The 21310-nt window shown below is 52.7% G+C and overlaps 2 protein-coding genes across 6 annotated transcripts; one reads left to right on the forward strand and one right to left on the reverse strand.

Annotated features, from left to right (window-relative positions):
• The first annotated feature begins 375 nt into the window (after positions 1-375).
• Positions 376-17922, forward strand: OTUD3 (OTU deubiquitinase 3). 5 transcript variants are annotated; one of them, XR_011156182.1, is made up of 9 exons: positions 376-581; positions 1286-1434; positions 2202-2314; positions 5859-5981; positions 6629-6754; positions 7317-7413; positions 7654-7835; positions 8167-11676; positions 17868-17922. XR_011156182.1 is itself a non-coding variant. In XM_069034935.1 (8 exons), exons 1-8 carry the CDS (start codon positions 409-411, stop codon positions 8338-8340), a joined length of 1137 nt encoding a protein of 378 aa, XP_068891036.1. In that variant the 5' UTR covers positions 376-408; the 3' UTR covers positions 8341-12174. The 5 variants fall into 5 exon arrangements, 1 of the variants encoding a protein (XP_068891036.1); XR_011156183.1 differs by lacking the exon at positions 17868-17922 and having other exon boundaries at positions 8167-9847; positions 9998-12174; XR_011156184.1 differs by lacking the exon at positions 17868-17922 and having other exon boundaries at positions 8167-9847; positions 10083-12174.
• A 381-nt stretch (positions 17923-18303) lies between these two features.
• LOC138121435 (basic phospholipase A2 CoaTx-II-like) lies at positions 18304-21012 on the reverse strand. The gene is given in 6 exon segments (XM_069034938.1): positions 18304-18428; positions 18518-18624; positions 18735-18879; positions 19137-19239; positions 19241-19286; positions 19600-21012. Coding segments are annotated over 6 exon segments (660 nt in total). The 5' UTR covers positions 19734-21012.
• Between the last annotated feature and the right edge of the window lie 298 nt (positions 21013-21310).

The following is a 21310-nucleotide window of genomic DNA, read 5'->3' on the forward strand; positions in this document are numbered from 1 at the left end:
TGCGCTGTCCTTCCCTTCCTTCCCCTCCCCCTTTCCATCCCCATCCTCAGTTTCCCCCCCGGGCCCCCTCTGTTCCCTCTGCCCTTCCTCCTCCTCCTCGAGGGTCCCCCGGGCGGGCAGGCGCTCACGTGACCCGCTCCCGGTGCCGCGCCCACGTGACCCGCTCCCGGTGCCTCGGTCACGTGCCCACGCCGGTGCCTCGGTCACGTGAGCCGCTCCCGGTGCCTCGGTCACGTGAGCCGCTCCCGGTGCCTCGGTCACGTGAGCCGCGCCGGTGCCTCGGTCACGTGAGCCGCTCCCGGTGCCTCGGTCACGTGAGCCGCGCCGGTGCCTCGGTCACGTGAGCCGCTCCCGGTGCCTCGGTCACGTGAGCCGCTCGCGGTGCGGCAGGCGCGGCGCCCGGCGGGGATGTCCCGCAAGCAGGCGGCCAAGGCCCGGCCCGCTGCCGGCGCCAGGAAGGGTCGGCGGCCCCGGCATCCCCCCGCCGGACCGGCCCCGGGCCCCGCTTCAGGCAACAGCGGCGGCCTCGCCGGGCAGCTCCGGGCTCTCGGCCTCAAGCTGCGGGAGGTGCCGGGAGATGGGTGAGCGCCGCGACGGGTGTCCCCAGCAACCCCGGGGCCGGCGATTCCCCGGGCATCCAGCCCTGAAGGCTGAGGGCTTCCTCCTCCCCGGGTAATGGGAGCCCGTGTCCCCGCGGCCGAGGGCTCTCATCGCTCCCGGGGATGGGGACCCCGTGTCCCGGGAGCCGGGGATTTTTCCCTCCCGGTTCAGTGGGCCCAGTGCTCCGCAGGGGCGAGGATTTCCCCGCTGTACCCCTCAGGGATCTCTGCTGTTCTCTGCGGTTCTCTAGGGCCTGACGGCTCGGCCAGTCCCAGCCCTGGTGCCCGGGGGGCCGAGGGCTGCATTGTCCGGCGGAGCAGAGCATAGGAAGGTCCATAAATGTTCTTATGGAACACTTTCACCCCCTTCTTTTCCATAAGGTGAAAGGGTAGTAAGCGTTTCTGCTGAGAAGCGGCTCGGTGGGTCATTGGCTTGTCCTTTGTTGTTTTATGTCACTTGTCTGGTGTCGGTGTAAGACACTTTGGCCCAGCAGTTGTACCGTGACACGATCGCTCAAACCCAGCCGTTCCAGCAGCAGCAGCAGCCATTCGAAGCACGGGGAATGAGTGCTCCTTTGCATTCGTACCCTTGCTAAACTGGGCAGAACGAGCGCAGCCCTTTCCCTTTGACCCCGTATTCCTTCTGCTGCCTCAGACACGTTCACTCATCATTTCCCTCTCGGCAGCAACTGCTTGTTCCGGGCCCTGGGGGACCAGCTGGAGGGGCACTCCCGGAACCACCTGCGGCACCGCCAGGAGACGGTGGAGTACATGGTGAGGCAGCGCGGGGACTTCGAGCCCTTCGTGGAGGATGATGTGCCCTTTGACAAGCATGGTATGGGCTCCGTGGGACATCCTGGGAGGCGTCCTTGTGGCGTGGGGTTGCATCTCCTCAGAGCAGCTCCTTACGAACCAGTTCCTCATCCCAGAACTACCTGAGGGCTCCTCCTTAGTTTTTAGAAGCAAGGATTTTACACTTAGGGCTGTTGTTCTGATGCTGTGGAAAGGCGAGCTGTTTAATCCGCATTGAATTTGTCCTGGAAATGATTTAAATTTAGGAGGAACTTGGAGAAGGAAAGAGAGACCAAAAAGGCAAGGAGTAAAAATTAGGTGTTTTCAAAAGGAACTTAAGAAAACTTGTCTAGTTCTCCTTGAATACTGGTGGGTATTTGGCTGTTTTGGTGAGTGGCTGATTTCTTTGGGTTTCTTTCTCCTTGGAACTCAGTATTTCCTACTGGGAACCCAGGGGAAGATCCAAAGCAGAGGTGAATACAGCCTTTGATGTGCCAGGCACCGTGCAGATAATGCATGAAAGTGGTTTGGTCACTTAGTACGTGGCACTCCTCCTTCTGAGGTAACAGAGCCAGTGGCCTTGCTTAGTCTAAGAGTGTAGTGCCCTTTTTAGAGATCTCTGTGGTCATTTAAATGTATTAAATTCTGTTGCTGCCAAATTCTTGCCTCAGCACTCACTGTTTCACAGGTGGGATTTCCCTTCCAGAATTTCTTGGGCTCATGTTGAAATCTAACCCCTCCTTATCCCTCCACTGCTTCTGGAAGTGTCAGAAATCAGCTTTCAACTCTTGTGAATGTTTTTTCCTTTAGTTGCCAATTTGGCCAAGCCTGGTACTTTTGCTGGCAACGATGCTATCGTGGCCTTTGCAAGGAACAATCAGATGAATGTGGTTATTCATCAGCTCAACGCTCCGCTGTGGCAGGTGAGAAACAAAGCTTCTGCATTTTGGCCTAATTTTTACCTGATGGATATAAATAGTGTGGAAAAATCCTGATTTATTAAAAAAGAGCAGTCGCTGCAATGAGCTGGGCATGGTGCAGAGCTGTGCTTGGTTTTGAAGAGGGGAAGCACTCCAGATTTTGGCTAGGAGGAAAGAAAACAGCGAATGCATGAAAGATGGGTGTGTGGGGGCAGAGCAGTGTGTTTTAGTTGGGTTTGAAGCTGTGAGCTTCAGTGCCATGCTCTGTCTCCTGAAGATCAGACTGCATGTGAGGTGAGTTTTCTGGTAGGAATCCCAGAATGGGTCAGGTTGGAAGGGACCACAGTGGATCATCTGGTCCTGTCTCCCTGCTCTCGAGGCTGAGCAGCCCCGGCTCCCTCAGCCTTCCCTGGGCACGGAGATGCTCCAGGCCCTTCCTCGCCTCGGCTGCCCCGGCTCCAGGAGCTCCCTGGCCCTGCTGTGCTGAGGAGCCCAGGCTGGACACAGCACTCCAGGCGTGTCTCCCAGGGCTGGGCAGAGGGGCAGGGTCGCTCCCTGACCTGCTGCCAATGCTCCTCCCAGTGCACTGCAGGATCCCATTGGCCTCTTGGCCCCCAGGAGGCTCTGCTGGCTCCAGGACAGCTCGTTGGCCATGGGACCCCCAGGTGCTTCTCCGTAGAGCTGCTCCAGCAGGTCACCCCCAGCCTGTGCTGGCACTTGGGGTTGTTCCTCCCCAGGGGCAGGACCTGCACCTGCCCTTGTTGAGCTTCAGACAGTTCTTCCCTGCCCATCTCTCCAGCCTGGTGAGGCCTTCTGAAGGACTGCACAGCCCTCTGGGGATCAGCCCCCTGGAATTTGAGCTAGGCTTAAGGAAATCTGTACAAGAAAGTTCAGGAAGATGGAAATGAAGGTATAGCAGGGCATGCACTGTGTGGGAGCGAAGCTCCATCAATTCTGCTTGGGATGTGGAATGCCAAGGTTTCTGACAGACAGAGAAATGAGGTTCTAAAATAAGTGTTAAAACCTTAAAATGGTTCCTGGAAAGGACTGTGTGGTGTGGTTTCCTCTGACAGAGGGACACTGAAACAAGTAATCCATCAGGTCCCTCATTTTCTCTTTTTTGTTGTTTTTCTGTGGCAAGTCCACACTGGAACGGGTCCATGCTCAGTCTGCCTGGCCATTGAGCAGGTGAGAACCTGTATTCAAGCCAGGATTGTTTCTGGCCCCTATTTACAGACAGAACCAATGAAGTATATAGATTAAACAGGGCAATAAAGATAAAACACCGTCTGAAAGCTGTCAGTGACGTCTTAATAGATTTAAAACAGCGTCAAGTGGATTCCTGAACTCAGACAAGTTTAAACTCTCCTTTATAGGCAGCCATGGCCAGTGGGACAGGTGGGTGACGTGCCTGTGCAGAGGCAGTGACCCTGCAGGGGAGGTCACAGGGGTGGTTTTCATGTGCTGTTCCTCAGTGTTATAATTTACTGGGATTTTGATGTCCTCCTGAAAACCTTGGTTCTTTAATCTCTCACTGACCATTTTAGGGTGTCAGTACAGAGTTTGTGATGAGGTTCTGTCTTGCCCAAGCAGTGCTGTTAGTGGAGGGTTGTCTCAGGCCCTTGAGAATGGTGTGAGTAGCTGTAACATCATGAGAAGCTCCTTGCAGGTGGACATCTCTGCATGGAATTTTTAGGGTTTTGAACACCCCTTAACTTTTTTGATAGTGACTGTAAATCCTAGAATTGGTAAGGTTGGAAAAGACCTTTAAGATCATGGAGTCCAACCATAGACTCAGGTTAGCTGAGATTTGTAGGTTATTTTATTGGCTTTTTGGATAACGGGTTGGCTTTTTTTCCCCTCTGTTTTTAATCTGCAGCTCTCAATTACTTACCAGTTTCAGTGTGTTCATAGAATCAGAGAATCCCAGGTGGGTTAGGGTTGGGAGGGACCTTAAAGCCCATCCAGTGCCACCCCTGCCATGGCAGGGACACCTTCCACTGTCCCAGGGTGCTCCAAGCCCCATCCAACCTGGCCTTGGGCACTTCCAGGGATCCAGGAGCAGCCACAGCTGCTCTGGGCACCCTGTGCCAGGGCCTCCCCACCCTCACAGGGAACAATTCCTTCCCAATATCCCATCTAACCCTGCCCTCTGTCACTGGGAAGCCATTCCCCCTTGTCCTGGCACTCCAGGCCCTTGGAAACAGCCTCTCTCCACCTCTCCCATCGGCTCCTTCAGGTACTGGAAGGTCACAATTAGGTCTTCCTGGAGCCTTCTCTTCTCCAGGCTGAACAATCCCAATTCTCTCAGTCTTTCATCATAGGAGAGCTGCTCCATCCCTCTAAATCAATTTGGTGGCCTCCTCTAGGCCCACTCCAGAGTGAAAAGAGGCTTCTCTAATGAGAGCTAAATTGGCTAATTTTCAGAATAATCTTTCAAGAGCTTTGGGATTTGTTAGATACCTATGCAAGCTCTGGCAGAAGATAAATCTTTGAGATTAATCTGACCAAGTTTCGGCATTTGAATAATTCAGTAGGATAAAAAGCAGGAGTTAAGTATAACCAAGTGCTGAGTTGGAACCTGAAGGTGAAATAGATGAATGGAGAATTATTTGTTGGAAAACCTGAAGTCATTAGTGCAGCACAGACTGCAGACACAGCTGAAGGGTGACTTGGTGTGTGGTCTTGGAGCTGAGATAAGGCAATTCACAGACGTAAAAGGGTTGGGAAACTCTGGAGCCCTAAAGCAAGGAGTTCTGGTCCTTTGCTTACTGACGTCTGCTCCAGGAGAGCTGTTGGGTCTTTGAACTCAGGCTGGCAGGTCAGGCCAAGCTGGTCTGCAAGTGCAGTGGGATTTTCTGCATTCCTGGCAGGAGCTGGAATGGTGTAGCTCTTATCTAATAGTTTGAGACACTGATAATCAGGGCAGTAACAATTCTCGCATCAGTACAGATAATACTCAGAGCAGGAATTTTCTGTGGAAACTGCTGTAACGTGGTGCTGACAAAGCAAAGGAACATTTGGTTGTTAACAGTGCTCCTGAGCAGTTAGTACATTTTCATGGATTGGCTTTCTTTTAAAAACAAAACACAGCCACCTGGAATGCTGTTAAAACAGCATCTTGTCCCAGCTGCAGATCAGAATTTCCTCTGAGTGGCTGTTTCCACCGTTGCTGTCACTTGAATGGCATCTCTTCCCTCATATTTGAGGGTACAGTGACATGGTACCTTCCCTGGGAGCTGTTGCTGAAGTTGGTTCTGGGAAGATGATCAGAAAACTGATAGCTCCTGTGGAAAGTTTAGGAAATAGTCCTGAGCTTTCCACAAAAATATTTTCATCCCACGTTTTGTTTGTTCTGATGTAACTGCCCAGTATTTTACATCTGGCTTTCAAACCTTCTTCTTCTCTTCCTGTTTCAAATGCTCCGGCAGCCACGTACTCGCTTCCTCCACGGCGTTTGCCATCGCTGCAAAAAATGAATACTTTGATAAATCTGGTGCTGAAGTCCATTCCAAATCCTGATTTGCTGTTTGCTTCTTTTACTGAGATTCGGGGCACGGACAGGAGCGAGGCGAGGGAGCTGCACATCGCCTACCGGTACGGGGAGCACTACGACAGCGTCAGGAGGATCAGCGACGACTCCGAAGCCCCGGCCTATCTTCGGATGGAGGTTGGTTTTGGTGGAATGAGCCAGCTGTGGGTGACAGACAGAGCTGATGAGTGCTGCCAGTTGATTTCCATTCTCCTTCGGGATGGAGGGAAGAGCTGGGTCTCTGTGTCATGCTGGGATAGCAAAGCCCTGAGGTCGTTGTAGCTCATGCTGCCGGCTCTCCTGGGAGGGGCCGTGAAGGATTTCAACCTCTAGGCTGGAAATGAATCCAAAGCTGATGCTGTCTTGTGGGCTGTCTGGGAGCAATCTCATCTAAATGACATAATTGTGCACCTCAAATGGAAAAACAAAGGGAAGGGAGGAAAGAGCTGGAAATGCAACAGCTGGATGCAGCTGTCCTCTTCATATCTCCCTTTTTGATGTTGAGTAATTGTGCTGTGTGAGAGGTTCTCTGCACACAGCTGAGGTGTGGTATTGTATTAAAAAGAATCCATTTAAAAGCTTGTTTATTGTGATTCATGATGCTGTGGTACACTGGAGTTTGTTCAGCAAACAAACTGGAATGATGGTGGAAGTTACACAGTTGCCAAGGTGGTTTGACAGGGGATGTTCCCGAGAAAAGTGTGCAATGATAATTACTTTTTTTAGGATGTCAGATTTTTTGGGTTGCCTGCTTGTGTGCTCTGCTGGGCTTTGCTCTTCTTCAGATGCTTTGCAAGAACGATTCAAACAAGGCAGAGGAAGTGAAGCCACAGAAGGGCGACTCCGAAGATGAGACTGAAGTGGAGGTGGAAGATGCTGTACAAAAAGTGTGCAGTGCAACTGGGTGTTCAGTAGGTATCGAGGAGCCTTTCTGTGCTTAATGTTGAAACCTCCTTGATACATGAAAGTAGTCCTGGGGAAAAGTTCTAAAAAACACTTGTCTTGGACAAACTTGAGTACCATGGCCATCAGTCAGGGTGCGTCTCATCCTAGAATCAACCCTTAAATGCAGGTGAAATACCTACTTTCTGTGGATGCCTAATAATTTTGGAAGGTTTGTCATGCAGCTCTCATAAAATTCACTTGGAAACAAATCCTGTAAGTTCTGAAATCCTTTGGGGCTATTGAAGATCCCAGATGTCTGGATAATCTGTGACTCTTGGCTCTTGGCACTGTGCAGGTGCCTAGAACAGAAGGGGCCAAGAGGGAAACTTATGCTGAAACAGCATATTCCTTTTTCCTGATATCTTCAGGAATTTAAGGTTTTCCCCCTCACCTTTTCAGAAGTGAAGCACAGACCAATTGAGTGATCATAAAAGCAGCAGCCCCCTCTCAGTGGTGCAGGTGTTGTTAAGTCAATGTAGGTCAGAGATTTGAACTTCCTCAGTGTTCTCCTTCCCCTCTTGTGGACAGGACACTGATTTAGTGAGCCACGTTCTGGAAGTGGAGGACTACAACGTGGAATCTGCAATATTTGCCATCTTGCAAGTGAAGGAAGGGGAAGGAATAGGTGAGTCACAGTTTGTCACCTGGGGCTTCAGGTGGCTGTGATGTTGGTGTTGGGGACAGAAACAGGGCAGGTGGGGTTTGTGTGCTGCCACTTCAGCCTTCTGTGCTCAGGAAGGTTGGTAGTGAGGGCAGCTTCAATCCAGCTTCCAAAAAACCCCGGGACTTCTGGGAGAAGGAGTTGGCTGACAGTGCAGCAGCTCCTGGGTAGAGTGTGTCTGAGGAAAACCTCTGCTGTTGGTAGGTACCGAGGAGCAGCAGGAGCCCCCGGGCAGCGAGCAGAAATCCTGCAGCAGAACACTGTGGGAGGAGAATGGAAGTGGTTCAAGAATCTTTGGAAATCAGAGCTTGCATCAAGGTGAACCAAAAAACGACAAGGGACGGGCTGGATCCAGGGAAGAGAACCGAGCCAGCAGAAACCCAAAGGTGTGTGAGGGGTTTGGCAGCAACATGAGCACCCTTCAGTGATTGGGGGATGTCCTAGCATTGCTTACTCAGCACCTCTCTTCTCCTTTCAGTTAAAACCAGCTTCTGCTCACTGCATGTTGTCACTGGTGCAGCTGTGACTACTCTGCCACAAACATTTCCTGGTGACATGTGGCACTGTTCCCAAAACAACTTGGAATAAAGTCCTGATAAATACTTAGCAATGTCCTCTGGCAGCTGCCTTGGTATCTGCTTGTCTCCTTTATTACTTTTCCCCAGCTGAGCAGAACACGTGTGGTTTGAACTTTGTGTTTCCATCCTTCCCTTTCAGGTAGCCAAGAAACAAAGGAAGGAGCAGCAGCGGCTGGAGAAGAAGAAGCGGCAGGAGGAGAGGCACCGGCAGAAGGTCCTGGCCACCAAGAGGGACAGTGCAGACAACAGGACAGAGACAGACCCGGGCAACCATGTCACCCTGGTGAAAGCCATGGCAGCCCTAAACATATGACTCAGTGCTCTGCTGAGAAAAGTCAATAAAACTGATGAAGACAAAATTCCCCCCAAGAGAATTTCCAGGCACCCATTGTTATCTTAAAATCCATCTCTGCCGGGATTTCCAAGCACGAGAGAACTTCCTGTTCCTTTGCTTGTGGGGAGGACAATTGCTCACTGATTCTGCATCAGCCTGTGGTGAGAAGAGTTGTTTGAACTTAGCAGGAAGTAGAGACTTGGGTCTGTAATCTTGGAGTTAGATGAAGTTGAGAACCTTTTCTTCACACAAAGGTGTCACATTTGTTTGACATCTCTTGATGTGCCTGGATTTTTTTTTTTTTTTATTTGATTATGCTTGGAGGAGCTTTATTTTACCTTGCTGTCAGGGAAAGCTTAACAAATCTCAACTCAGGAATATCCCTGGTGGGTTTTTTTCTATTTAAATTCAAACAAAGTAAGGGAACAGAGTCCCAGAATCCTTTCCAAAGCAAAGTATGTCAGGCAGCACTGTCTCAAACATGACATTCCTCTTTTCTTTGCCATGCAGGAGTGCAGTGACAAGTTTTAATCTCACGAGAACTGCTAGCTTTGCACTGGGCTGGCTCAGAAGTGATTAATACATGGAGGGAGATTGGGATTGCTGCATCCATGAGGTTTGGGATCAGCTCCTGAGACCTGTAGGGGGAAAAAAAAACCACCTGAAACAACAATCCCAGTGGACTCATGAGACTGCAGAGCCAATTCTTCTGATCTGGTAAAATATGACAGGAACGGGCATGAGATTCCTGGTGAGTGTTGTTACTTGGACACCTGGAATCTTGTCCCCTTTGCCATGTTCCAGAGGTTTTGGGCTATTCCAGGGCTTTAGTCCAAGCCAGGAGCTTGATAGGTGTTAGTCTCCAAATGAAATTAGTATGGCCAAAGGACCAGGAGTCCTGGGAACAGGCTTCCAAGCAGCAGCGATCCCTGGGAAACCTGCCTATTTCACCTCATAAATCAAGCTTTTTTTCCAGGGTAGGACTTTTTTTTCATCTTAAATGCCATTTTGGTGAGGTCACCAAGTAGGATGTACAGCTTGACTCCTGGGATATTTTCCACTGTAGGGCTGAGAATTTGGATGGAGGTGAAAGGACTGTGGGACTCAGCCTCTGACTTATGGCTCACGGTGTTTCAGCTCCACTCAGGTTTTTGGGCTTGTAACAAGCACTAAGCTTGAAGAAAGCACATGTGCACTTACACACAGGAGGCACCTCCTCAGCTGGGGCAGAAGTGAAAGGGATCTTCTGAAAGTAAGGAGTGTTGCATTTGAAAAATTTCTGCCTGTGCTTTGAAGTTCATGAATCAGCATGAAAATAGAAATGTTGTTTTTTTTTTTACTGAACTGCCAAGAACTGATCTGGTACTTGGTGTGCTCTGCTGCTGTTACTTGAAGAATAAAAAGAAAGGGGCTCTCCTGGAAGAACTGGTGGTGTAGGAATTCCTGTTTCTCCGAGACAGTCGTTTTTACAGTAGTGGAAAGAGAGGTGAGTCACAGCTTAGTAGGGAGAAAGTGCAACTTCATTCAGGGGGTGGTGAGCTGTGACAGCAGGTTTGGCAAGGCAGTACAGATGAATGTGTCACCTATGTCCTCACCTGTCTTGTATTTTGGCCTGAAAAGCAGGTGTGTTCTGCAGGTTTGAAGAGATAAGAATTTGCAGTTGTGTACTGTGAATAAGAGGTTTGATCTTAATGAATTGGGTTTTTGTCCTCTGGAGCCAGAGCTGATAAGAGATTCCTTATTGCCTGGAGCCTGAGAGCTGTGAAGGGAGTTGTCTTGGAGGCTCACGGGGGAACTCAAACCTCACCCCATCATGTCCAGGATGAAAGGGGGGGGGGTCTGCAACAGCAGCACAAACAGCAGAGGGAGAGACTGGCCAGCAGCTCGTGGCCTCTGATACCTGGAACCAAATCTGGGGCTGAAAATGCTTTAATTTCCAAGTGGCATAGGACTAAAATAAACTGTTGATGTGCTGGGCTCAGAAATCTTGACAAGATCTTTATCTTGACAAGAAAGCTTTGTGCCTGCACAGCCAGTCTGTATCCAAAGATATTAAAACTGATTTTGTCTGTTTCAGGTTTCTCCTGTTGAAATTTCCACCTTCCCAATGTATATATTTTTTTTCCTGGGGAATCTTTGTGCAATATTCTTCACAGAACTCAATTTATGCAGTGAATTTGCTTTGTAAACAGGTTGTGGATTTCCCTGGGAGGAGGAAGGGAGGCGAGGAACAAGAGCAGAACAGCACCATGATTCATAGTGTGTGTTTACTCCTTGCTGGAGCTGAGTGCTCCGTAATCCACGGGCTGAGGATGGACAATAAGCACTGGATATTGCCTTGGGATTTGAGGAGGATGACTGTTTGTTATTAGCTGCTGGCTGACAAATTTGAGGGTGTTTTGGCTATTGCTGCAGCAGGGTTCACTGTGAGCCTCTCAAGGGCGAATGCGCAGCAGGAGGGTGTAGAAAGCCACTTTCCCTGCATCCTATCTCCCACCATCATCTTCCCTGGACTTATTTTCCTAAATCCTGCCCCTGCAGGTCAGGAGTTCAGTTGAACTGGAAGTTTTAAGCATTTAGGCAGGTTCTGACTGCCCTCCATAAGCATGTCTGCGTATGGGAAGGGTTTTCTGCCCATGCTGCTCCGTGTCTCCTGTCCCTTGTTCCTCCTTGGGAGCTGCCTTCTGGTTTATCTCACAGCTTTGCCACACCACCCACGGTCTCCATGGCCGTAGAGCTTTGGGACCTGCAGACAGGAAGGGAAATTGGGCCTGAAGAACGATCCATAATCCAGTGTTGGATGAAAGGTAGATGGTTTGTGCTGGTGTTGAGCTGGAGGGTGGTTCCTTGGAGCTTCCTGGGTGCAGGTGCCAGCCTTAGAGGACAGCATTGGCTCTGTCTCAGCTTCTAGAATCCTTCAGTGGCTGTAGACAATGAGAGGAAATGAGTGGTTTGGAGTTACAAAAACACCACATTTACTCTAGGGGTGTTGCTTGTAATGAAACACTTAACAGAGTCAGGCAGGAGCCCTCAGCACTGAGGTGGAACTCAAAGAAATTACCCTTAAAACTCCTTTATTTTAGGCAGAACGCATCTCCAGAGGCAGAGTTACAGTTGGAGATGCCCCCATCGAGGCCCAGGGCTGTGGTACAGCCAGCCCTGGCTTGTTAGAGGTAATTAGGGCTGATTTGGGATCATGTGCAGCTGTGGTGTGGGACCAGGTGGCTGCAGGGAGCTGCAGCCTGAGATGTCTGTCTGCAAGAAAGAGCCACCCAAACCTCCGAGACCCTTCCATTGGATTCCCCCATGCCTTCAGTGAGTATTAATTGCTTAAACAGTCATTAGGAGTGGGATGGGGCTGAGCTCCTGGAGGGAAGCTGGGCTTGGAGCCTGCTTTGGGGTTGGGGTGCAGCAGCCACTTCCTGTTTCTGTGGTCATTTTTTTCTCTGGAGCTCTTAAGACTTTGTGGTTGGCTGCTAAAATGTCACTTCTGGTCATTTTTTAAGAAAAACCATGTGCAGGAAAGAATATTTGCTTCAAAAAATCAGCCCTCAAGCTCTGTGCTGTTACCTACCCCTTCCACCACCGATTCCCAAAACACAACACTAGTCACAATTTACAAATTTCTTTTAAAAATGTATCTTTATTTGCAGGGTCTGCCTCATTTTTATGAGTTATTTAACCACGGGGAGCAGTTTTTCCCTGTGCCAAGGCTCTGAGGAAAGGTGCTGGACACCTTTTTGGTGCCGCAGGGCTGTGCCATGTCCTGCCTGGCCACAGGGAAGGCAGAACACCCCCAATTCCGATGGTTTCTGTCAGGTTTGGAGCCCCAGCCTGGCAGGTGTGTTCAGCAGGAGGGTGTTCGGCCCTTGCACTTGGATTGGGGGTAATTGTCGTAGGATTTGCGGTAGGTCTTGGCTGCCCTCTGGAAGCAGTCCACCGCCGCCTTGTCGCAAGCACAGGTCCTTTTTTGGCACGAATTCCCGGCTCCTGGAAGAAAATTGGGGGGGATGGAGGCAGGCAAAGGCTGTGAGGGTCAGGGGGAGATTTTTGGATAGTCCCCACTGCTGAGTTTGGGGTGTCTCAGGTGGTCTCACCTCTGGGGTGTGGAACTACCTGGCCCTGGAGGGAAGGCTTAATTCACTTTCTCTCTGATGTGTCTGTGGGTATTTTCCTGGATCGCTGGGATGTGCTTTGCTTTGGTCCATGGAACAATGAGTTTGCTCTGGGGGACTCACAGCAGCTGTGCCCAGTCCCCATCCAGGCTGGGAGGGTCACCTCAAACCCTCCGTATTTGGTCTCTCGGGAAGGACAAGGCCCCTCCTCAGGGAAGTCTCCAAGCTCTAAACTTCACCATAATCCAGCAAATATTTTTTTGCCTTATTCCTGGCACTTTTCCTGTATTTCCACCCACTTCACTGTGTGTGGTTTCCAGGCTAGGATGGTCTAAAGGGGATCTTGGAAGCCAAGCTCCCCGAGAGTGTGGGTGGTTGTGCCCCCGTGCTCAGAGCTGTGCCCCCCTGCTCAGAGCTGTGCCCCCCTGCTCAGAGCTCTGCCCCCGCCCCACTCTTACCGCAGGTTATTTGGTTATTTTGGAAGGAGTACTTGTAGGTGGCAATTTTGGGGTTGCAGTGGGAGGAAGCCAATTTCTTGTAGCAGCAGTCGTGGGCATGGCAGCACCTGGGGACACGAGAGCCGAGGTCAGGGCAGGTGACAGCTGGGACAATGCAATAGAACATCAAGGACGTGCATCTTTGCTGCTGCTGCTAAACCGCTTCTAAAGAGGCTTTAAGGACAAGCAACAATTTTCTCTTTGCTACTTCCATTCCCAGGAGCAGGAACAAGATGCCCCTCGCTGGACCCAGGGAGGTGAGGGGGCACCTGCTCTGCCTTCCCCAGGCCCCAGCTTACCTGTCAGTGGCATCCAGGGGCTGTTTGGATCCCCCCCAGCCGCAGTAGCAGCCGTATCTGTTGTAGGCCAGCGGCGATTTCCCGGTCTTTTGCTTAATCATCAATCCAAACTGGACCAAGTTGCAGCTGACAAGGGCCACTCCTAGGACTGGAGATGGGGGGTTAGGAGCACTGGGAAAAGCAACCTCCCATCCCACCTTTCCACAGCAGAAATGAGCATTTCACCCTCCCAATCTGTCTATGCACGGGACCTGGGAGCTCTCCCGGGGTGGAAGCTGGCAGGGGATACTTACAGAAGAGGAGCAGTGAAAGGAGCTTCATTCTGGCGGTGGCAGCTCCGGGATTTGGTGAGCCCGAGGTGCTGCTGGTTACACCTTTTATGGCTGTGCACCCTCAGTGGGGCCCCTCCTTCGGAGAGGCCAAAGTGGGCAAATATTGACAATCCTCCCCATACCAGTCCAGCTGCTGTGCAGGTCTGCTGGCATTGCTGGGGGCCCTGGCTGTGGGATGCCTTACGTAGTGAAGCTCTTGTTTGGATACGTGGGGCGGCCTGGGGTCGAGTCTGTGCATGGCTCTGGGTGTCTCAGCATTCCCAGAGCTTCCCTGAGCAAAATGGGAGAACTTGAGGGAGAACAGGAACCACTTAGAGCAAGGTGTCCCTTCCCATGGCAGGGGGTGGAAAGATACTGTCGAGGGGTCTGTGATTCCATGATCCACTTTCTTGCTGAATGAGTGTTTTTTGATGTCTTGGCTAGAAAACACCTTTCTGTGTCTTACTGTTTCCATCCTGACTTACCTGGGCAGGGAGAAAATGCAGCCAGTGCAAAGCATCCTCCACTCTCGACTTACCAGAGTGGGTGAGATGCAGCCTGGGGAGTGGAGGAAGATCCCACGATCCCCAGAATGGCTGGGAATTCCCCCCACTATCAAGAAAACCACCATACATGGCCTCTGCTCAGCTCTTTCTCAGTGCCCAGATGCCCCCTGCATTTGGGAATGCTCCATCCTTCTCCCCACGTGTGCTGGGCACTGAGTTTTGCTCTCAAAAACCTCGTGGCATGAGGTGTGTGGTTCACCTTTATTTAGAAGCAAAATAAGGCAAGTGGCAGGGAAGAAAAAACGCAAGTGGTGTATGATGGAAGGCGGGGAAAAAAGAGGCTGCTTGTGTCGTGAGAATCTCAAATCGGTGGTACTGAACAACAATTTAGCAGATTCCTTCTGGCAGAGATTGCAGGTGCTGCTTTTTGGGGAACCCCAGCAAGGGCAGGCACTGAGGCAGGGGAGGAAATCCCCCCGGGGCTGGTAGGGAAACTGAGGCAGGGAACAAGGATGCGACTTGTGTGAGAATCAGAGAGATGCTGAGAAAAGGGAACTTGGCTCAGCAAAATCTCTTCCCCCCCCGGCATGGGCCCTTTGCCTCATCAGCTCTCTGGGCTAATTTAAGCAGTCCCTTGGGATGGTGTTGAGTTAATTGGCTAAACCAGGATTTGCCATAATTCAGGATTTTCCAAGTCCACAACCAGTTTTATCGCAGGGGAATAAGGGATATTCTTGTGCACCAAGCTGGCTGAGCTCCAGTGAAAGCCTCTCCATCCCAGCCCCTCCACCTGTTGCAGGTTTGCACGATCCCTCCTTCAAATGGGAAATAAGCCCCCCCCCCCAAGCCAAACACCCCCTGGGGAGATGTGGATTTTGTTTCATAGTATGAAAACCACAACTTTTGCAGCCCAGCTTATCACAATGCTCTGAGGGGGTGCAGTATCTGAGCCAAAGCATCAGCACTTGGAGCTCTGTGTGAATGGATTTGTACAGCCGGATGTCCAAGCAGTAAAATTCATGGATGGTTAAAATTCACCCAGAATTTACAAAGGGAGAGTGTGATTCAGTTAATCCCAGCCTGCAATCTGTCTGGGATATCCTCTCGGTGAGGATTTGATCCTTGATTTATGTCCTGCAAACATCAGCTGCTGGGCAAAGAGCTCCTTCCTCATGTCCCCCAGGATCCCACACAGCTGGAGGAGGAGGAGGGTGGTAGGGCCTGCTTCCTGGGTGACAGCTGGCAGAAGATTGCTGATTTAAGGGCTGTTTCCTGGTGCCCTTGATTTTAGCTATGGGGCAATCCAGGGGAGAGTATTCCAGCTGGGCATCAGCCCCTGGGGAAATAGTGTTTTGTTGCTGTTTCTGTGGCTTTATTTCATTGCTGAGCCCCCCTACGAGAGTTTGGAGCACTGAGACCTGCTGGGGTCAACACCCCGGGGCACAAAAGCTGGGGATGCCGAAAGGGGGAAAGCAGCCACTGCCTGAGCAGCCTTTTCCTAAGGGATGTGCTCAGGGCTGTTGCAGAATTGGGCCAAAACATTCTTTTCTGGTGAGAACTCTGTTTTGCTCAGCACCGGGTGTGAGGCAAGCTCCCGGCCACCCTGTTGCAGCAGAGATTTAGGGGATCACAGAACATCCCGAGCTGGAAGGGACCCACAAGGATCATGGAAATCCAAGCCCGGCCCTCCCACGCCATCGTGCCTGCCCCCCAGCCCTTCCACCAGCCTCCATTTCTCCATCTCTCAGAAAAAACGGGAAAATTTCAGAGCCTGAAGGTTAAGAGCTAAGTTGGGGCAGTTCAGGGGTGAGTTGTGTCACCCCTCAGGTGTCATTTTCGCTGGGTACTTCAACAGGAAACCCGTCTGAGATGTGAGGGGTGGTCGCTGGGCTCAGCTGAGTCACGGCACGCTGCGAACCGGTGCTTTGGGCTCTCTGGTTTTATTTTGGAGCAACAGGAGGGAATTTGCTGTGAAGCAGGAAGCAGAGGGAGCAGACAGGCAGCCGAGGGGAAACGCTTCCCATCTCGCCCCTCACCGGGACGAGGGGCAGGTGTCCGCCCCTCCCTTGTTTTGCTGTGCTGGGACACCACGTCAGCGCTGCTCCCCCTCCTCGGATCCCGTGACGCGGCTTCACCGGAGGGTTGTTGTCCTCGCCTCGAAGCCAAAAAGGCCCGAGGAGGAGGCTCGCCAGGGCTGGGAAGCGCTGCCGGCGCCGTCCCTTCGCGGCTCAGCCCGGAGGCGGTTTTGCCAAGGGAGGTTTTGCTTCAGCAGCGCCCGGCCCGGCCCCGGCACCTGGCGCGGCGGCGGAGCTGAGCCCGGCGGAGCTGAGCCCGGCGGAGCTGAGCCCGGCACAGCCGCGCCGCCCGCTCGCACCTGCAGGCGCCGCGCTGGCACCACGTCCCCGACCCTGCGGGGACCGACAGCGCACCTGAGACCTTCCCCGAGCGCCCCGGGAAAGGGCGCCCCGAGAGAGGGGATGGTGCGGAAAGGGGCATCCCGAGCCCTGGGGGGAGCACTCACTGCAGCTGGGGAGCCCCGCCGGGGCCGCAGCGAGGGGCTGCACGGGTCCCACGCGGCACCGCCGCGCTGCCAGCTTGGCATAGCAGCAGGCTCGGAGCAGGCAGCACCTGCGGGAGAAGGAGAGCCTGGACTCGCCGGGAATGTGGCACCGGCCGCTTCTGCCCCACCTGACACAGGCTCTGCGAGCCGCCAGCTCTGCATCCACCTGCTCTGGATGCTGCTCTTTCCAGCCCGTTCCCACGCCAAGCCTCTGCTTCCCCGTGCAATCCCTGCCCAGCGTCCTGGCTTCGGGACCGTCCCTCTCCGCTGGTGCCATCCCAGTTGTCACTGGCACCACCCTACTGACTCCGGGATGGAATTAGGGGTGACCACTGCCTCACTTTCCCTACTTCCCGAAAACCTGATTCTTTCCTGCTGCTGCCAAGCACTTGGTCTGCATTTTGCAAAGCTTCGGGGAGGGGCTGCAGAGCCCCGGGATTATCCCGGGACCAGCGTTAGCCCTCCGGGGCAGTGTTGCCTGTACCGGTCCATTGAAGCCCTCGAGGTGCCCCATCCCGAGTAGCATCCGTGGGCAGTCAGGTTTCCTACGGTGCTTCCCTCGAGTCCCGGTGTGAACGTGCGTGGGTGCTTCCCACGAGCTGTGAACACACCTAGAGTGACCGGAAAAATGTGATTTTTTTGTAAGTTATATGCAGAAATGAGGCCTGGGGAACTGGGGAGGGAAGGAGGCCTTGCTGGGAGTTTCCCTGAGGGGTGCACAGGAGTTTGGGGATGAGCCTGGCTCCCGTCTGTGGGTCGGGGATGCACTTACTGCAGGCAAACAGCATCGTCAGCGCCAGCAGGACCTTCATCTTCCTCTCACCTGGGCCTGGGAGGAGAAACAGGGCACAGGCTCAGCCGAGCAGCGTGGCCAGTTTGACAGGAGCTGCCGTGAGAAGCTTCCTCTGAAATCGGATCAACCCCCAAAATTGGGAGGGAGGAGAGCAACTGTGCCCCCTCACATCTGTGTGCTGCCTCTTGGCCGAGGGCAGGTGGTTTCTGAAGCTGCCCCCCCACCTGAGCATCCCCCACCTCCCGTCCCACCACTCCCGCACTTCTCACCTCCTGTCCCACCGCTTTTGGCACCCAGTGCCGCTCTCCCCGCGGGTGCAGCCTCCCAGCTGTGCTTTCATTGGGAAGCGATTACACTTTTCCTGCAGGCACGGGCCGTTCCCGCTGCCTCCTCCCGACATTCCCCCCGTATTTTCCTTTCCACAGCAGCGGCGTGAGGGGGGGAGTTGCTCACCAGGGATCTTCCTCGCTGTCAGTCTGTCCTCCCGGGGAGAGCTGGCCCTCCGTGTCCAGCCCGCGAGCTCCAACTGGAAGCTCCAAAATGACTCGTCTGTCCCAAACCCACGGAATGCTACGCCCCTTCCCCCCCGGCCAGCCCCCTCTCCCCGTGGGCTGCAGCCTCGAGTGACGCAGGGGCCGAGACGGAGTTCTTGGAAAGTTTTGGGAAGATGTTGATTATTTACGGGGATTTCTCTCCCTGCCCAGCAGCAGGTCTCAGAGGAGCGAGGACGCTGAACAAGAACATTGTTTATTTGCGCGTTGATTTAATTTACAGCAGCTCTGGTGTGGTCAGCACAGGCAGGGATGAAGGGCGATCCCGGCGCGGACCCGCGCATGCTCCGGCCCCGCATCCCAGCTCCCATCACCAGCACAGCTTGTTGGGGTAGAACTGGTAGAGTTTCCTGTAGCTCCTGACGTTTCTCCTCAGGCACAGCGCCAGGCTGCGGTCGCACTCACAGGACAAGAAGGAGCACCGGGAGCCGTTACCTGCGGGACGAGGGGAGCTCAGGGTCAGCCCCGGCTTTGGGGGGGAGGGGAGGTGGGGGTGACACCCCCTTTTCCAGGGCCCTACTCACTGCAGGAGAGGCTGTCATGGTGCCAGCTGTAGTGGTAGAGCCGTGTCTTGGCATTGCAGTGGTAGTTCAGGAGGTTTTGGTAGCAAGTATCGTGCAGCTGGCAGCATCTGCACGGGAGATCGAAGCTTTAAGGGATGGAATTTTCTCCCCCTCACCCCATAAACTGAAAAATATTCAAGAACGTGTCCGGCCAGGGGGCTTTTAAGTGGATTCTCACCTGTCTGTGGCATCCTTGGGGTGCCCCTTGCCCCCCAGGCCGCAGTAGCAGCCGTAGAAGCCGTAATGCAGAAGAGCGTTTTTCCCTGTTGCCTCCGAGATCATCTGGTGCAGCTGCAAGAGGCTCCCGTGGGCTGGGGACAAGCCTGGAGGGGGGAAATCAGGGAGATCACGCTGAGTCCCTGCCCCCCCCAGCAGCAGCTCCATCTCTTCAGCCCCCAAACTGGCACCTAGGTGGTGATGTCTTAGAAATCATAATGCAATGGAGAGGAAATTTGTTCCCAGCTTGGTGCAGGAGAGCTGTTGCACGTCTGGGAGAGCTGGTGAAGAAATCACCAGCCTGGTCCTAATTTCAATGAATGTAACTGCACAGAGAGCCTTGGGACTGAGAGAGGACACTTACCCCAAGCAAACAGCACAGCGAGGCCAAAGAGAGAGTTCATCCTTCTGACAGCTCTGGGGGAGGAAACCAAACCATTCCCTGTGATACCAACCACCACCTTCTTTATTTCCCTCCTCATCCAAGAGCAGGGATGCTCCCTCTCTCCAGGGACTAGGAGAGGTGAGGGGCATAGGGATGCACCCATTGTTTCAGCACAAAGTGTCAGGGATGGGAAGTGATGGGAATCAGATGGTGGAGGGGTGGGAAAAAGCAAAAATCAGGGGAAAGGCAGAAAAATTGGAGGGATGATCAGCTCTCGAGGGCTGCACCCGCTGCTCTTCTTCTGGGCTGGCGTCTCAGGCAGCATCTCCTTCAATCCTGCTTCCCCAGCATGGCACTCACCCCCCACTTGCAGCGCAGCTTCTGGTTAGAGGAGGAAAAGAAGGAAAAGCAATCCTCCATCCGATCCTGCATCCCCACTTACCTTGGGAAAGCCCTGCTGGCTTGCAGTGCTCTGCAGCCAACTGGGCTTGCTTTATATAGTTCGTTCCCATCTGCCTGGGGCTCCTTTACCCAAATCTCGCTGACTGGGCTTTCCTGTGAAGGGGAAGGTGCCATCCTTCCCCTTTCGAGGAATGTCAGAAATCCCCCAACGCCCCGGCTCCGTACCCCATGCACGGGGTGGCTGCTGCGTGGGATGAGGTGGAAAAGCAGCGTCACTTCCAGGCCAAGGAGGAAGCAAACACCCTCTTGCCTCAGTCAGAGATGCCCAAGGGCCTTCTCCTCTGCCCTTCTCAGCACCAAGGAGCCGCATCAGGGGGGAAAAGAGCAGCCCTGGTTCAGGCTGGGCATGGACAAAGCAGGTTTGGGGCTTTCAAGGGGGTGTAAGGTGGTTCAGGGAGATTTATCAGTTCTCTGGGAAAAGTTTATGGGCAACACTGAAAGCATCTCTAAACGTTCAGTTCCAAGAGACACAAGGCTGGGCAGACACTGGATGATTACACCTTCGCTCACCATGAAAAAACAGAGAAGCAAAATGAATGTTCTGAGGTGAGAAAGTGCAGCTTCCCTTTATTTCTATCCTTGTGGTTTTTCCGCCCCCCCCATTCCACCCTTCAGCAGAAACCATTCAATCAACTGCCCTCCTGAATTAGCATTTGCCTCATCTAAGTGGTCAAGGCTTTGAAATCTTCCTTCCTCTGTGGATGATTACTCTTTAGCCCTTATGTCCAAGAGTCATGGAATCCCAGACTGCTTTGGTTTGGGAGGGATGTTCAGGAAGGAAGGTGATCTGTCTGTGTCTTTTGTCTTACGTGTTGGAAAAATAGTTTTTTGTTGTCCTCCACTGACAAAGTGTTCAGCCAAGCCCTGATTCTAGCTCTGCTTTGTCCCTTACTTTGTCCCTTGCCTTGTGCTTATCTGAATTGCCCACAGCTCGTTAATGCTCCTCGGGCTAATTACTGCCTCATTAATCATTTGCAATCAGTTTATGTACTCACGCTGTTTTCCCACTTTTAGCGTGTTTGTATAAGAAAATGTGTTTCTATGAAATGCCGTGTATGGAATGGTTTATAACAGGAAATAGATATAAAAGAGCATTTCTGTCATTCCGACTAAAATCCTCACGTGCCAGAGGCCAAACATCCCAGAAGATACTGGGGCTACTCCTGTGAGCTTCTCCCTGTGCTGAGCTGTGCTTCAGGTTGTCCTGACTCTGGACCAGAGGAACATAAAAATAATATACAACTTAAAATCCATCGTGATGTGAAGCCTGTCATTGTATTGCCGGGACTGTTTTGTTTAGTTAGTGTTCCTCACAAAGCTGTTTGGATGTGCCTTCTGAGCTAGGAATTAGAAATTCATAGAATCCCAGAATCCCAGCTTGGTTTGGGTTGGGAGGGACCTTAGAGCCATCCCCTGCCATGGGCAGGGACACCTTCCACTGTCCCAGGCTGCTCCAAGCCCCGTCCAGCCTGGCCTTGGACACTGCCAGGGACGCAGGGGCAGCCACAGCTGCTCTGGGCAACCTGTTCCCCAAACTTAGTGCTTCACATTGGGACAGATCTGTGAATTACAGCCCTGTGGGGACCATGGAAATACTGGGGTGTCAGGCAGATGTTGTGGCTGAGGTGTGGGACGCAGAAGTGCTCCCCAAATTCGGCAGCCACAGTTGCAGTGCCTCAATCTCAGCAGCC

This window comes from Aphelocoma coerulescens, chromosome 21 (assembly GCF_041296385.1).
Source record: "Aphelocoma coerulescens isolate FSJ_1873_10779 chromosome 21, UR_Acoe_1.0, whole genome shotgun sequence".
NCBI lineage: Eukaryota > Metazoa > Chordata > Aves > Passeriformes > Corvidae > Aphelocoma > Aphelocoma coerulescens.